The sequence below is a fragment of the Protopterus annectens genome, chromosome 10.part0 (genome assembly GCF_019279795.1).
Source record: "Protopterus annectens isolate FY-2018-M chromosome 10.part0, PAN1.0, whole genome shotgun sequence".
NCBI classification, from domain to species: Eukaryota; Metazoa; Chordata; order Ceratodontiformes; family Protopteridae; genus Protopterus; species Protopterus annectens.
Window position 1 is genome coordinate 125,577,239 of NC_056744.1, and position 17,989 is coordinate 125,595,227.

The 17,989-nt window shown below is 44.9% G+C and overlaps 1 protein-coding gene across 1 annotated transcript in view; it reads left to right on the forward strand.

The window, feature by feature from the left end:
- HELZ (helicase with zinc finger) overlaps positions 1-17,989 on the forward strand; it is a 3,197,037-nt gene that overhangs the window by 2,194,760 nt on the left and 984,288 nt on the right. Inside the window, exon 21 of the mRNA XM_044085095.1 lies at positions 16,393-16,621. Within this exon, the coding sequence (XP_043941030.1) occupies positions 16,393-16,621 (229 nt within the window). The remainder of the gene's footprint in view (positions 1-16,392; positions 16,622-17,989) is intronic.

A 17,989-nucleotide genomic window follows, 5' to 3' on the forward strand; every position in this document is an offset into this window, starting at 1 on the left:
CTTAGAAATTCTTAAACAGAGGGGGGGTCTGGCAATCCCTTAACCCTTCTGATGATGAGTCTGTCCTCCTGAAGGCTTTTGGGTCTCAATCCTCCACCCTTTGAGTCGCTTGAATTACTCACTCGAAGGGCATGGGAGTCCCCAGACACAACGGAGCCTGTACCCAGGAGGCCTAACAAATTTATAAGTAGCTGTCAAGTTAGACCTTATCTTACTAAAGGAGTACCTGTTGATGCTATGGTGGTAGCAGCAGCCACCAAGAAGGAATTATCAGAAACTTCTTCATCTGTTCATCCTCCTAGTAGAGAATCCAGGATTATGGACAGATACGGGAAGTGTATGTTTAGTTTAGCAGCCTTTGTCCTTCGATCACTGAACTACCTTACACATTTCACTAGATTACAAAGGGATCTCCTGAAGGAGCTAGGAGACACCCTGCAGGGTTCAGTAGCTGCGGAGGTTTCAGACAAAGTAACTTCCAAGCTCTCCACTCTTAATTTGATAGTGAACTCATCCATGCATCTGTTATATGCAACTGATGGCACGAGCAGAGCAGCAGGTACAGGAATCGCTCTCAGGAGACATTCCTGGATGCACTTATGTTCCTTTGTGGAACCCTTTAAGTCTTCCTTCATTAACACCCCCTTTGATGGTTTGTCCCTTTTCGGGCCAGAGGTAAAGGAAGCACTTACCAGGAGTGAAAAAGATGGAAAGACCTTGTCTGCCATTGGAGTACGTTTTTCTACCCCGAATAGACCTTACCCCAAAGGGAGGGGAGTTGGAAAGATATGGTTCCGTAAATCTCTAGGATCTTTCCAGGACACTCATGGTGAAACCCCCTCTAGAGGCAGAGGAGGGGGTAATAATGGAAGACATCACCCACGTGGCAGACAGGGACCGCAGAACCAGGGCGACAGAGATCAGTTCTTTGGCAAGCCCGACTGTTCATCTCTGGAGGCAGTCAGGGGATGCCTATCTTTATACCTAGACACCTGGCTAAAAATAACAAAAGACAGCTAGGTACAAAGCATAATATCCAGAGGATACTCGATTCCCTTTGCTGCTCCCCCCCCCCCCATAGTAAAGAAAATACCAGATATTCCACCCAGTCACAGGGACCAAGCAGCCTTGGCGGTCCAAAGGTTACTGGAGAAAAGTCATCCAACCAGTCCCAGCAGACCAGAGAGGATCTGGAATTTACTCTTAGGTTCTTTTTAGTTCCAAAGAAAACAGGGGACTGGAGACCTATTCTGGACCTAAGCAGACTAAACAAGTCAGTAAAAAAGACGAAGTTCAGGATGGTCATGCTTCACTCAGTACTCCCCTTTCTGGGGAAAGACAATTGGATGTTCTGTATAGATCTTCAGGATGCATACTGCCACATAAAGATTGACAGGCCATCCAGGGATCATCTACGCTTCCGGCTGGGAGTCAGCCATTATCAGTTTCCAGCTCTGTCCTTTGGTCTCACTACAGCCCCCAGAGTGTTTACTACATGTATGGCATAAGTCACCGCTCACCTGAGACGTTTGGGATTCCAGGTGTTTCCATAGTTAGACTACTGGCTCCTCACTGCCACCACCAAACATCAACTTATTCAGGCGAGGGACACAACCTTACATCTCTGCAATCAATTGGGGATTACCATCAACGCAGAACAATCTGCCTTATCCCCATCGCAACAGACCGTCATTATAGGAGCAGAACTAAAAACAGTTTCAATAACATTGTCTGCCTCCAGAAAAAGTTTGTCTCTTACGAAAACAAATATTAGACCCTCTTCCAAGAAAAAAAGCCCCAGTCTCAATGGTACTCAAATTGCTAGGATCAATGGTGGCAGCGATCATTGCCATTCCCCTCACTCGAATGCACATGCAAGTTCTACAATGGCTCCTATTCTCTCAATGGTCCTTTAAGGAACTCCCAATGTCACACCAAATCATCATAAAGAATACGTGCAAGAAGGACCTTTAATTGTGGCTGACATCTCAACAGGTAACTCGGGGCCATCCACTTCTTCTACCCAATCCCATAGCCACGGTGACCACAGATGCTTCCTTGATAAGGTGGGGGGGAAGCATTATCAGGGAAGAACAGCCCAAGGTATGTGGAAGAAACACAAGGCTCATCTGCATATAAATGTTCTGGAGATGAGAGCGGTACTTCTAGCGTTGCAGTCGTTGCAGTCCTTTCAAGATTCTCTACCTCTGGGAACAATTGCAATTCAGACAGACAATGTCTGTGGTCTTGTACATAAACAAGGAGGAACCAAATCTTATCCTGTGTCGAGAGGCCCTAAGAGTATGGCAGTGGGCAATCTACACCCAGCGCTTTCTGATAGCAATGCACATCCCGGGGAAATCCAGTGTGATAGCAGAAAAGCTAAGCAGGGCAATTCAAAGAAACAAGTAGCGGAACGGATATTCTGCAGGTGGAGCCAGCCTTGCTGCGATCTCTTTGCAACCCCAACAAACACGAAGTGCAGCAGCTACTTTGCCCTGATCCCCCTGCCGGGGGATGCCCCAAGGGATGCACTGGTGCACAGTTGGCCCCTGGGTATCCTTTATGCCTCCCCCCTTCCCTCTGATACCCAAAGTATTACAGAAAGCAAAATATCTGGGAAGAACCATAATCTTAATAGCCCCTTACTGACCTCGGCAAATTTGGTTTCCCTTCCTCCAACCTCATCTCTTGGAAAAACCCTGGATCCTGGTCCCAGTTCCAGATCTGCTGACCCATTCATTGGGGGCTCTTCATCCTTCTCTCAAACTGACAGCTTGGCTGCTCCAATTTGAACAATAGCCAGGATTTACAACCTCTCAGTGGATGCCCAACATATTTATAACATCCTGTCATAAATCATCCACCAGAAAGTTATATCTTGGCAAATGGCAGAGATTTTCTCTATGGGCATCTCAGAATGATGTTGATCCTTACCTAGCTCCGATCCCATCCGTATTGGAATTTCTGACTAAACATTTCAATAAAGGAGCTGCTGCAGCTACCATCCAAGTTCATTTAGCAGCAGTCTTAAACGTTCATCTTGGCTTCCAAGGCTCCAATGTCATGTCACATTGACTCTTTAAAGCCTTTCTTAAAGGTACAATTCATTTGAGACCACCCAATCAGAGCTCCAGCCATGCCATGGAATCTAAATTTTGTTCTCTCCTTTCGAGCCATCCTCATCCTTTCATGGAAGACTATATTTTTGATAGCCATTACTGCTGCTCAGAGGATTTCTGAGTTGCAGGCCTTGACCATCAAACCTCCTTATCTGATTTTCCATAATGACAGGGTTTCGCTCAGAACTAATCCATCCTTTTTATCAAAAGTTTGTTCAGAGACAAATCTTAACCAATCCATTGAGTTGCCCGTTTTCTTTCCCTAAATACACAAATAGGCTGGAACACGTTGCACAAACTTGATGTTCATAGACAACTCCGATTTTGTCTAAATAGAACAAAACAATTCATATCAACGTATCGGCTCTTGGTTTCTTTTTCGGAGTAAAAAAAAAGGTGCCCCAGTGACAAAAGTAACCTTGTCAAGATGGCTGTCAGATTGCATTTCCTTCATTTGTAGCTCAGAGAATGCTCCTCTACAACTGAAAATAAAGGCCCACTCGACTAGAGCCGTCTCAACCTCATTAGCCTTTTCTGCAAGGTTACCGTTAGATTCTATTTGTGCAGCAGCTACCTGGTCAAGACCTCATACCTTTATCACTCATTACTAAGTAAACAAGGCCTCCAGAGACAGGACCTCCTTTAGTTCCACAGTTCTGAGGAATATCTTTTCATGAGCCACCCAAGAAAGATGGTGTTTGGGATGCTACCCATCAGTAAGAATGAATGGCGAGATAGAACAACTTCACATAAAGAAGTTATGTACTCACCATAACATTCCATGTGAGTTGTTCATCTCGCCTTCATTCTTATGTCCCACCCTCCAAACCCCCATCCAGTCCACTTGAGGTCCGTCACCTTTCTTATATAGTGCATTGTTTCTTATCCAGCTCTCAGAGTGCATATTAATACCAGTAGGTAGTCAGTTGGCAGCAAACAAGATCTGAGGCAAGATCAGGGTGCATCATGGGATAAGGAGCTGGTTGAAGACCTCAATCTTTTGCAGTTCGCCAAGTCGGAGCTGAGGATCGGCTCCGAACCCATCAGTAAGAATGGAGGCAAGATGAACAACTCACATGTAATGTTATGGTGAGTAAATAACTTTTTTTTTTCCCCTCATCCATTTTTCATATAGTAGGAAGATTTAGTGAGGGAGGGGCATGCACCTTTTTATTACTGTCAATGTTTTTTTTTTTTTTTTTTGTCACTTTCATAGTTGCAGCAGAAGAATGTAGCCCTACAAAGACTGCTTTGAAGACAAAACCTGTCAGAGATTTTTTAGAGGAACAAGAGTGTTAGCGATCATGGCTTTACTCTGTATCTGTAAAATCACGAGTCAGTATAGGTGCCTCAATAAGATAACTTTTTGATATTCTGAAACCTGTTAGCGCAAGTCCCAGAGTACCTTTTTTCTGAGGTAAAGTAGTTATCGAGTGAGTTTATGTAATTTCAAGGGTCATGGAGGACTTGCATCACACATCGGGGGTTGCAGGGGGGCTTGCCCCATGCAGAAAAAGAAAAACTTGAAAGGACATTAGTGCTGGACATTCACTGTTTTCTTGCATTTTTGTAATTTTTTTTTTTTTTTTTAATAATTGTGGGCTTATACTTTTGACTGTTAGAATTGCAGAAAGAATCTGCATAGATAACCTTTTTTTCTGGATAAGTTTCTCTGAGGTGTCTCATTCCAGCATGGGTACTTTGGTAATCTTTTATTCTTTCATTTGTTTTACTTCTCACCTTTCCTCAGATAAAGAATTTTTGTAAGAATGCAGGTCTGTAGTCTGCAAATTTTTGTCTTTGTGAATAGCTGTTATATGGAGACTGGTTTCTCCTGTTCAAGATTTTAGCCCTTTCTGGCTTAAAAGTGTGTTGTAGCTTAAATTGTGTATGTGCAGTTCTGTGTATGACTTTATAGTTTCTTAGAACTTTGTAGATACAGTGACTCAGAATCAGAAGTTGATGTCCTTCTATTCAGTGTTGCAGTATTCCTTACAAGTGGGTTGTATTCCACCCAAACAACCTGACGTCTGGCCTGTATACAAGAGCTTAGAGCCACTGCCTGTACGTGGAATGTTGCACATAGGCACAGACGTCAAGCATAAAAGGGACATCTGCACATACCATTTCCAGAACTTTTTCGCCGCCATTCAGAAAGGTTGACTTGCATGTTTGGTCTGCTGTTGGATCCCGTTGATTTGCTTACAGCTTCAGATAAATACCCCATAAGGGATTTAATGTATTGCTACTGCCTTTTGTTTTGTTACTGTCATCCAGGAAGGGCAAGTGTAGGTGTGGAAGGCAAATTCCACATAAAGATGGTCATGAGCTGTGCTTGTTTTGCTTAGGGCCTACACATGACCACCAGTCCTGTTCTGTCAGGCCTTCATTCCCAAAACTTTGCACAGTCATCTGTCGGTTTTGAAGAAAGCGACACAAGCAGAAAAACTCCAAAAAAAGACCTCTGTCGGTTTTGACTTTATACTTAGAAAACCAAAAATTTAAACGTGTGGCTAGGGGCACTATGGATAGTTCTTTGACTATTTCTGAGCCATCTGCAAAGAGGAAGGTCAGCAAAGCTAGACCTGAATCCTCTTTAGCTGTGCCTGCTTCCTCCGACGTACCCTTTCAGGTTGATGAAATCCTGGTGGTACGATCGGAGGTGGGGTCCGCTCCCTCGGTGAGTACCAGGATGGAAGCTGTCAGCAGTGTGGATCCTAGCATGTCCGAGGCTATGCAGATGTCCATTTCGGACAACTTGGGGAACCTCGGCTAGTGATTGCAGAAGACACAGGAACTGCTCCAGCTTCCTTATCCAAAGAATTACCTGGGGTTAGGCCTACATCTGCTTTCTCTCTTCAACAGGAAAAGCCTGTGAAGAAGAAGCAAACGACTAGGCATGTTCTCGCTCCATCTATCCCTACGTCAGACAGGGAAGTTTTTTTGCAGGGCCTTATTAAGGCCCTAATGACTTTGAGGCCTGCGGCTTTATTTTCATCCATAGTGGGCCCGGCCTTCGCTTCTTCTCCATTGCTGCCATCTGGGGTCCAAGGCCTTAATTCAGGACACCCTGCAGAATTTCAAAGTCATGATGCAGATTCTGAGGAGTCTTCATCTGATGAAGACTCTTTAGCATACTCCACTCAAATTCCTTCTGTGGAATATGCTTCCCCAGAGGAGCTGTCTAATAGGGGGATTCCCCATGGAAGACCTTTCCTTTTGGGAAACTATTAATAAAATGAGGGAAGTTTTCCAGTGGAATTCTTCTCAGATCTCTGAAAAACAGAAGAGATTATATGAGCTTCTACAGGTGGAGGCCTCTGCACCTTCAGCAGTCCCTCCAGTTCTGCCAGCCGTTGTAGATGTTTACAAGGCTGCATCTAAAACCCTTTACTCCCAAGCTCCTGCCCCGAAGAGACCCCAAAGAGACCTGATCATTTCTATAAGGTCCCCAAGGATTGCAAATTTCTTTTTAAATGCCCCTCTGCTGACTCTGCTGTGGTTTCCATTACTTCAGATCAGTCCTCACAGTTATCACCTTCTACCAAGTTATTCCCTTCGGGTAAGGAAAGTAAAATTTTGGAAAGAATGGGCAAGAAGGTATATACTTTCTCTGCATTGGCTATCAAGGCAATTGTTTGTCAGACAAACCTGTCCGTGTATGTTCTAGCCTTGCTTACTCAGGCCACCCAAGCTCTTTCCTCATTGCCAGATTCAGTGGCTAAATCTCAGACCCTTGCTCTCTTATCATCCTCCTCTCAGGTAGCTAGACACTCTGTCAAGTGTAGTTACAATGCAGCAGAGGCCTCTTCCAGAGCAGCAGCTTCTGCTTTTCTTCTAAGAAGACATTCCTGGCTGCATCTCAAGACACTTCATGATGACATCAAGGCAAAATTGCTTGATGCCTCTCTTGACAATTCCTCGCTGTTTGGGAAAGCAGCTGCAGATTACTGCAGGAAAAAGGTAAGGAATTTCAGGATTTGAAATGCCTGGTTTCACCAGTTCCAAAATTTCATAGAAATTTTCCTGGCAAGACCTTCTTTGTTAGGCAACCTGCTCGTTCCTCCACTTCCGTACCTTCTGGAACTGGAACCCACAAGCCTTCCAAGAGGCATCCACAGACCAAGACTGTCACTCCTACAGCTGGTTTTGTGGCCCCTCCTCAGCAGCCCTTTCAGCCAGGACAAAGTCCTCTGTGATGCCTGACACCCTCTTCTAAGTCATACTCCTGTCCCTTTGCCTCCCCCTTTCCCCACCAGCTTGGATGGAGATTACCCAGGACTCCTGGGTGATTTCAGTAATCCAAAACGGATACTTTGATTTGAAAGACCCCTCCCACCCTTTCAGGGAATTCCTCAACCTCCCACTAGTCAACTGCATTTGTTTCCTTTGATTCTGGATCAACTTTTCAACGAAGGCACCATTCAGTTTGTCCCTCAAGTCCACCAGGGAAGGGTTTTTTTACTCAAGGATGTTTCTAGTTGTAAGGAAAGATGGCCCTTGGAGGCCTATTTTAGATCTTTCCCTATTGAACAACCTTGCTGGTGGTACCTTCCTTCAGAATGCAGTCCCTACCTACTCTTCTGCCCCGGTCTTCCCTCAACCCTTTTTAGCTTCTCTGGATCTCAAGGATGCATACCTGCATATCTCTTAAAACCCCGTGTTCAGGAAATGTTTGTGCTTCTCTGTGAGTTCTTTGCACTTTCAATTTACTGCCTTGCCCTTTGGTCTTTCTACTGCTCCAGGGGTGTTCACAAAGTGCCTAACCCCAGCCATTGCATAGTTAAGGCTGAAAGGAAATAGTTTACCCATGTTTAGATGATTTATTGTTTCTGGCCAGCAGCCCAGGCACCTTAAACCAACATTTGAACTTGGCTATTTCCTTTCTGCAGACACTGAGTTTCACAATAAATCTCACAAAGTCTTGTCTCACACCAAGTCAGAATGTTATTTTCCTAGGGTGCAGGTTTCGCACAGATTTGATGATGGTTTTTCTTTCTGTGGAGAAAGCCTGTATCAGGGCATTCATGGAGGCTGTTCTGCCTCTTCCTTCCATCACAGCAAGAGAGTTTCTGAGACTGCTGGAGTTGATGGCCTCCACTATTCCCATGATGCCCTTTGCAAAGCTACATATAAGAAAGTTCTAGTGGTTTCTCAAGACAGTTTGGTTCCCAACATGCTCATCCTTTAGATGTCACGATTTCCCTCCTTCCATGCTTGAAAGCAGAGTTAGGTTGGTGGATGCAGAAACTCAATCAGAACCCTGGCCTTCCTCTACAGGTTCCTCAACCAGGTCAGCAACTCTTCACAGATGGCTCAGACTTTGGGTGTGGAGCAACCTTTGCTTCCAGGAAAGTTCAGGGCCTTTGGTCCCATTCTCAAAGGAAGGAGCATATCAACATCAGGGAAATGAGAGCTTTACTTCTAGACTTATGGATGTTTCACACACTTCCTGCCAGGACCACTACAGATCCTCACAGACAATACCTCAGTCCTTTGGTACATAAACAAGCAGGGGGGTACAAAATCTTATCTCCTCCATTGTTTGGCCAACTAAGCTTGGGAACTGGCTGCCTTATACAAGGTAACTCTGCATGCTGTGTACCTTCCTTCAGCTCAGAATTCGGTAGCAGACGCATTAAGCAGGTCCATGACACAATCTCATGAATGAATGCTCCACAGGGATGTGTTCCTGGACTTAGGTTCAGTTCTGGAGTACCCCACCAGTAAACTATTTGCCTTCCCTATGAACAGACAACTTCCTTGCTTCTGTGTCAGGGTCCCTCGTCCTCAAGTGTGGAAGGTGGACCACCCTGTCATTCTCATGGAAGGGGAAGTTTCTCTATGCATTCCCCCCTTTCCCCTTAATTCAGAAAATCTCTCAAATTCTGCATGACAAACCAAAAATATTGTTAGTGACTCCTTTTTGGCCAAGACAACACTGGTTCCCTCCTCTTCTGCAATTAGCCAAGGGTCATCACTACAGGTTACCTCACCAGCTGGACCTACTCACTCAAGACAAGAGAACATTGATTCACCTACATTTGCTTAACTCTTCAGCTGACCCTGTGGGTGATCAGCTTTTGATCTCTTTCAGGCACCTATTCTTTAAGGACATGCTAAATGTTTTGCAGGAGGTCAGGAAACCCACTACTAGAAAACCTTATATTTTCCAAGTGGAGAAGATTTTCCATTTGGTGCCAGAAAAGGAAAGTGGATCCTTTTGGTGCGGATAGGCCACTAGTGCGTTCCTACTTGTGTGAGTTACTCAACAGTGGCCTTTCTTTACTCCTCAGTTAGTCCATTGTTCTACCTGGTCTGTCTGCTTGCCTTTGAACCCTCCCCTAGCTTTCAAGCTAGAAGTTAAGCTTTTTCTAAAGGGTGACCTACACTGAAGACCCTCCCAGGAAACTAGATATTCATCGTGCATACAGCTGCAGTCATAACAGATGGGGTTCTCCTGCCGTCAGGCGGGTCCTCGGTCGGCCGTCGCAACAGGGGTATAAAGGAACCAGCCACCGCCATTTTCTTCAGTCTTTCTTGCTGCGCGGTGCCCGAAGCAGAAGCAGTTCTCAAGTGCCGGTCGGCCAGCTCCTGAGATTACGAAAATTTGGAAACCTAAGTCTTCTTAAAAGCTAAGTACCCCATTGGGGAAACTTTTCTTGCCTCAGACCGATGTCAGACAAAGTTAATAATTGTATTTCTTGTGGGAAGCAAATACCGCATAAGGATTTCCATTCCCTCTGTATACCTTGTTTAGGCCCAGACCATGACGTCTCGGTCTGTCGCTTTTGTGCTACATTCAACAAACACACTATTAAGCGTTGGGCGGAGTTCGCCCAGCATTATTTTGGGAAAGCATTTAACTATACTATGTCGGATACTCCGACTCCGGTTTTGTCTAAAAAATGCAAAGACAAGGTCCGACACACGAGGTCCGCAGCCTCTACCGACACCACGCCAAAGCCGACTACACGTGGTCCGGTTCTCAGCGAGGCGCCTACGCAGCCCCTGATTACCGACGACACTTCTCTGATGGTGTCTCCTGTGCCCGAGGTCACAGGCTCCTCGGCCCACACCCCGACTACAGATACCGAAGCCACTCTTGGCGTTGAAACTCAGAAGGTGGACAGGTCCACCTCCACTCAAGGTGTCTTCAGACCTTCCTCTTCTTTCTCCATTAAGGCTTTCACAAAGTCTAAAGCAACCATGCACTCTAAGAGACCAGCTACACAGGGCCCATCTCCAGGCCCCATGCCTAAGAAACAGATGCTTAAAATGGCTGAGGATTTAATTACTCTAATCAGAGGTTCTCAGCCCCCACCGGACAAAAGGCCCAGAGTGGAGGAAGATACCCCCTCTTCTGATCAGGGCTCCATTATTTCAGAGCACTCTGATGATCAGGAACATTCTTACTCCCCTTTTGAAGACTCTGATGCGGAGGAGTCCATCCCTTCTGTATCCCCCCCTGGGGATTACTCATTTGGGGTAACTTTGCATACCTTAAGGGAACACTTCCACTGGGAAGGCCAGGATTATTCAGATTCCAAGAAAAGGCTCAGGGAATTTCTCTTGTTACCTCAACACAGGCCTCTGGCTATACCTCCTGTCTTGGACATCCTAGATGATGTTTACTCGGAAGCCTGCCTTAACCTGGACTCTCTACCTCCAGCTCCAGTTAAGCCTGACAGTTACTACAGGGTTCCTGACTCACACCAATTTCTATACAAAAGCCAAGCTGTTGACCCAGAAACCATCTCACAGGGCCCCAAGGGAGTTAAGGCCTCCATTGCCAAAAATCCATTGCCTTCCGAGAGAGATTCCAGATCCTTAGAAAGGTGGGGAAAAAAGGTATATACCTCGGCTACCTTATCCATGAGGGCCTTAAACTGTCAGTTTCATATGCTAAAATACCAACAGCTTTTGTTATCACAATTGAAAAGTAAAATGTCACAACCTGAACAACCAGACTTGAAGGAGTTGCAGGATTTGATGCATAGTGCAGAACAAGTGGGTAAGCATACCTTACAATGTGGTTTTGATGCTCTAGAGGCCTCATGTAGAGCTGCTGTTACAGGATCAGTCATACGTAGGGCATGCCTGGCTCAAGGAACAAGCCTTGCCTGATCATGTCAAAGCTAAATTACTAGACGCCCCTCTTCAAAAGGATGTACTATTTGGTGCTAATGCTGAGGAGGTATTAAGGAAAATGGAGGAAAAGGCTAAATCAATGCAAACTGTGAAAGAATTTCTACAGGTTCAACCCCCACGTTTTAGTAGAAATTGGCCTTCCAAAAAACTGGTCCTTTCCTGCCACAGACAGAACCCAAAGAGGCAGATACAGGCGCCCGAGAGGCAGAGGACAATCCCAAGGATCGTATAGAGGCAGACAATGGCAAGCTCCTACACAAAGAGGTGGTGAGGACAACTCGCAATCTTTCAGAAAGCAAACCCAATGACTTTCCCCTTTGCATGCCAACCAGGTCTGAAATGGCAGCCCCCTTAGGAGGAAAGCTGGCATTATTTTCAAAAAATTGGCATGTTGTCACAAAGGACAAATGGATCCTGGACATTATAAACAGAGGCTACAAATTCCATTTTCACACCCTTCCAAAAATGAGAGGCATGCCAAACCTGCCACACAATCAAAGGGCAGAGGCACAAAGGCAAATTACAGATCTCATAAACATGAAAGCTATTCAAGAGGTACCTACGCATCTAACAAGGTCAAGGTTTTTATTCCAGGCTATTTCTGGTGCCAAGGAAGGGAAAAGATTGGAGACCTATTTTGGATCTATCCATCCTAAACACATTTCTACTCGTACCAAAATTCAAGATGCTCACTCTGCAGCAACTTCTTCCCATGCTGGGCAAGGAGTCTTGGCTGGTAACATTGGACCTCAAGGAGGCATACCTGCATGTCCCAATCAGACAAAATTGCAGAAGGTACCTCAGATTTCTTGCAGGTTCAACCCATTGTCAATTCTCTGCATTGCCCTTTGGCTTATGTACTGTGCCCAGAGTATTCACAAAATGCCTGGCATCAGTAATTGCCTACTGCAGACTTCAAGGGATACACATATACCCCTATTTGGACGACTGCCTGATCCAAGCAGACAGCAAGCACATTCTTCTGAAACATCTGGTTTATGTAATAATGTTATTGAACTCTCTGGGATACACAGTCAACAAAAAGAAATCATGGCTAATACCCTCTCGGAAGATAATTTTCCTGGGTGCCAATTTGGACACAAACACCCAGATGGCCTACCTCACGCCAGAGAAGCAGGGGCAACTAATTCAATACTTCAGAACACTAGCAAATTGCACCAGGCTGACTGCATGGAAAATCCTGCAGGCTCTGGGATTCATGGCATCTTGCATCTTACTAATCCCATGTGCAAAGCTGCATATGAGGAAACTACAATGGTACCTGAAAAACATATGGTCAAAACACAGCCACAGTTTGGAAACAATAATACCACTAATTCCATGTCTGCAAAAGGAATTTATGTGGTGGGCTCAAGCATGTCAAACAAACACAGGTCTTCCATTCAGCAAGCCTCAAGCAAATCAAGTCATCACAACAGACGCCTCGGACTACGCCTGGGGGGGGCGTACATGACAGATTGGTGCATTCAGGGCAAATGGTCCCAAAAAGAAAAGGCACCTTCACATCAGTCAAAAAGAAATGCTAGCAGTAATAAATGCTATTATAGCTTTCAAGGACCTTCTATAACCAGGTCAACTATTGATAAGAACGGACAACACCACAGTTATGTGGTACATAAACAAACAGGGAGGAACACATTCTTACTCCCTATGCAGACTGGCCATATCACTTTGGAACATGGCCATGGACTTACAAATGGAACTACAAGCACAGTACTTGCCAGGCAAGGAAAACACGCTGGCAGACAACCTAAGCAGGAATATGACAGATCCACACGAATGGAAATTGCATCCAAAAGTTTTTACAGAAATAATCCAAGAATGGGGAAGGCCAGACATAGATCTCTTTGCCTCCCACAAGAATCATCAATTGACAAAATTCTGCTCAAGGATCTTCCATCCAAAGGCCTGGAGAGTGCTCTCTCTTTCAGTTGGACATCAATGACAGTTTATGCCTTCCCTCCTCTTCCTCTGCTGCCCAAAGTTCTATTAAAGACGAAAGCAGACAGACCAAAGATAATTCTCATTGCTCCGGACTGGCCAAGGCAACACTGGTACCCTCTCCTAAGGAGCCTGACGCATTCCCCACCATGGATCCTGCCTCTAATGCCTCTTCTTCTGACTCAGCACAGTTTCAAAACTCTTCACAGCCAGCTAAAAACACTCAATCTAGCCGCATGGAAGATTCCTTAGCATCACAACAGGCCCTTCTCTCCAAGGAGGTGCAGGATGTCATTTTGGAAGCCAGAAGGCCATCAACTAGAAAAGCCTACTCCGCAAAATGGAAACGTTTTTGTGTCTGGAATGAGAAAAAGGGCCAGGATCCTGGAAAACTGAATTTACTTCTAATACTACAATATTTGGCTGAATTGCTAAGCAGTGGACTTTTTCTACTCCATCAAAATCCATGCCTCAGCCATTTCTGCAGAGTACACCACTGATCCACCTTTATTCTCTCACCCTCTCTTAAGACAGTTCCTCAGAGGGGCTAAGAATTTAAGGCCTCCAAGGAAACAACCAATACCTGCTTGGGATCTTAATTTCATTCTGGAAAAACTGACCTTGCCTCCCTTTGAGCCAGCTGCCTCATCAGATTTGCAATATTTGTCCTGGAAAACAGCTTTCCTTCTGTCTATCACCTCAGCTCGTAGAGTTTCAGAACTACAGGCTCTCATGTCCAGCCTTTTATCATCTTCCATCAGGACAGAGTTTCCTTACGAACCAATCCGTCCTTTATGCCTAAAGTGGTATCCAGGGTAGCTTTAAATCAGGTCATACATTTACCTACTTTTTATCCTAATCCTCAAAACAAAGGGGAGAGATTACTACATTCCTTGGACATCCACAGACAACTGCGTTATTATTTGGACAGAACAAAGCCTTTCAGAAAATCAGAACAGCTCTTTGTGGCCTATGCGGTAGGAGCTCAAGGGAAGCCAATTTCCAAACAGACAATCTCTAAATGGATAGCCCACTGCATACGCTTTTGCTATTCCTTTCATGGCAAAACTGTTCCTACAGGCATTAGAACTCATTCCTCCAGGGCCACAGCCACCTCTGCAGCCTTCCTCAGAGGAGTTCCTACCAAGGATATTTTGGAAGCAGCCACTTGGAGTTCTGTGCATACCTTCTCCAAGCACTACAACCTACCATTATACTCCAAATCTAGAGCAGGCTTTGCCACTGCAGTCTTGCAGGGCATTTTGGCTCCTCCTAGTTCCACCTAGTGCCTACCACCCCTTTCTTAGCTTTGGGATTCTACCCATCTGTTATGACTGCAGCTGTATGCACGATGAACATAGTACAGTTTTATACCTACCATAAATGTAGATGTTCGAGTGCTAATACAGCTGCAGTCCAGGTTTCCCTCCCTCCTTCCCCTCTTGGGACAGGCCTATAGGCTAACACATCCTCATACAACCTGATTGGGGTTTTCATTTATGATGTATTTGCTTGCAACTACTGTATTTTGATTATATTGCACTGCATTATCACACAAATTTATTTATTGCCTTCCTTCTGGGGGCACCTGACATCTGGGGCAAGAAAAACTGAAGAAAATGGAGTCGGCTGGTTCCTTTATACCCCTGTCGCACTGACGTCAGGGAAGAAGCGACGACAACTGACGCAGGACCTAGACTTTGGAATTCGGCCGACCGAGGACCCGCCTGACGGCAGGAGAACCCCATCTGTTATGACTGCAGCTGTATTAGCACTCGAACATCTACATTTATGGTAGGTACAAAACTGTACTTTCCTCCTCCCTGAATCTCAATTGTGTACTAGAAAAACTTATCCAGGCCCCTTTTGAACCAGCAGCTTCTGCTTCCTTAAAGTTTTGCACATGGAAAACAATGCTTCTGGTAGCCTTAACCTCTGCCAGAAGGGTTTTTGAAAGTCAGGCATTAATGGCTTTGCCTCCTTTTGTGGTCTTCTACAAGGACAGCGTATCCTAACTATAACCCTTCCTGCATGCCAAAAGTGGTGAACGAATTGTCACTTAATCAATCCATCCAATTTCCTACCTTCTTCCTTTCACATCAGTCCTCTAGTGAAAGCATTTTACACACCTTAGACGTGCATAGACAACTCAGATGTTACCTTGACAAAACAAAGTCCATCAGGAAGCCTGACCAACTTTTTGTATCATTTCATCCTAGGGCTTTGGGCTTGCCTTTGTCCACGTGGATTTCTAAGGCTATTGTGTTTTGCTATGAATTCCATGGAAAGTCCTTAGCATCTGTCAAGGCACATTTCACTAGGTCATTTGCATCCTGAGGGGTCTTCTTCAAGGGCCTAGATGCCCACTCCATCTTGGAACCAGCTACCTGGTCATCTGTTCACACCTTCACGAATTGGACACTTTCCAGATTCAGAGCAGGATTTGTTAGGGAAATTCTGCATGAGTTCTTTGAAAATGCTTCCTCTTAGTTTCCCTTTCTCTATCCTCCTCCCTGGGTTTCCCTTTTCAGCTCTGGCACTCTCCCATATGTAAAGAACAGTGCAACATTAAATAGAAGGACATAGAATAGTTGTGTAAAATCTTACCATAATCGTAGATGTCTTTCTCTTCTATGTCGCAGTATTCTATCCCTCCCGCCTTCCCCTACTGTTTGCTCTTTCCTAGGGTGATCCACCCAGGCTCCCCAGGAGGTTTTCTCATGGGGCTTCCTTATTCTGAAGATGGTATGTGCGGATGTCCCTTTTATGCCTAATGTTTGTGCCTATGTGCTACATCCCACGTACAAGCAGTGGCTCTAAGCTCTTGTATGCAGGCCGGACATCAGGTCATTTGGGGGGAATACAATCCACATGTAAAGAATACTGCAGCATAGAAGAGAAGGACACCTATGGCTATGATAAGGTTTCCCACAAATATTCTTGGTTATAGACTGCAGTTTTGCTGTTTTTGTTCATTTCTGTTTTGTCACAGTTCTTCTTTTGAATAGTATAGTTCACCAGTTTTGAGCTTGTTCAAATAAAGCATTTGGAGATTAATTAAAGAATAGAATTGAATGTACATGGAATAGTTAATTCTGCTTAGCAGTTTTCACATCATGTCATATTTACAGTATTTGATATTCTGTTTCTTTTGCAGGAAAACAATTTAGAGTTTTATTTCTCAGCACAGTACGAACACGGCATACTTGTAAAAGTAAACAGACTCCAATAAAAAAGAAGGAACAGCTATTGGAAGATTCAACTGAAGATTTGGATTATGGATTCCTGTCCAATTATAAGCTTCTCAACACTGCAATTACAAGAGCTCAGTCTCTTGTGGCTGTGGTTGGGGATCCCATTGCACTATGCTCTGTTGGGCGATGCAGGTATGATGGCTGATTGTTCTGTCAGCTTTTATTTATTTTTGCAGTATTCTGATTATGGAAATGTGGTGTGTAATGTTAAGTTGTCTGTCTCGCCTTCATTCTTGCTGGATGGGCCGACTCGGCAATCTACTAAAGCTCGAGAGCTATTTACTGGCTCAAGGCCCTCCCTATATCCCACAATGCTAGGCGTCAGGTCCCCAGATCTCGTTTGCAGCTTCAGCTACGAGGTTGCGATTTACTTGACTCCAGGTAGTATTAATCTTTTTTCATATATTTATATATTAAAAGTTAACTTTAGTTTTTCTCGATAATCTTTTATTTATAGCTTTCCGGTTAGTGAACTCTCTGTTTACTCCCTAATATCCCCTCTTAGAAACTCGTTTTAGTTAGAGAGTTTCTCCCCCCCCCCTTTTTTTTTCTCAGTGGCTAATCTTCCCTCCCTTTCCTTGTGTTATGGGGTTGTGTTAGCTCTTTTACTTTATTACAGTTGTAGACTTGTTACTTTATTACAGTTGTAGACTTGTATGTATATATTTATATATAGTTAACTGTGTAATTGTTTAATATTGTTAGCTTAACTAGTGCGTGTGTGTGTTGTTGTGTGTGTTTAAGCACTAGTGACTTTTTTCTTTGGTATCCATCATGTCTAAGGATACCAAAGTTTCAGGTTTTAAGAAGTGTGACTTGTGCTGTCAGAAGATGTCTCTGACAGACAGTCACACTTCTTGCGTTTATTGCTTGGATCCCCTACACCTGCAGGACTCCTGCTCAGTCTGTCATGCCTTCAGCCCGAGAGTCCAGCAGGAGTGTAGGAACAAGCTCATCCTGAGAGGCTTACTTAAGCCAGAAGGATCCCTGACCAAGCCTTCGTCGGGTAAATCCTCTAAGCCCGCCAAGCCATTGGGTCCCAGTTCGTAGCCGTCGCCTGGTGGAGCACCTGCCTCCTCGTCGGCTCCGGCTGGAGCTGACATCTCTAGACCTCATTCGGCTCCGACTTTACTGTCGGAATAGTCTTCGAGCCGAAAACGTTCTAGGTCCCCTTCCCTAGAATCGGTTTGCTCGGCTCCGAGGTCACCATTACTCCAATTTGAGAAAAGCCATAGGTCCCACTCATCTCGGTCTTGCAGGCTATCTGATCATTACCTAGAGAGGGTGGTTAGCAGACTCCTTAAGTCGCAGGCCCTGGCCAAAATTTTAACCAGCCCATCTAAACAGACTGTGGCTGTCCCGGTATCTACAGCAGTTCCTCCTCCGACTCCCTCCTTGTGTTCGGAGCCGGAGCTGGTTGGGGATCGAATCTTGGTAACGTCGGAACCGATACCACACCTTTCGGCTCCTTCGTCAGCTCCGATCTCTTCCTTGGTTTCG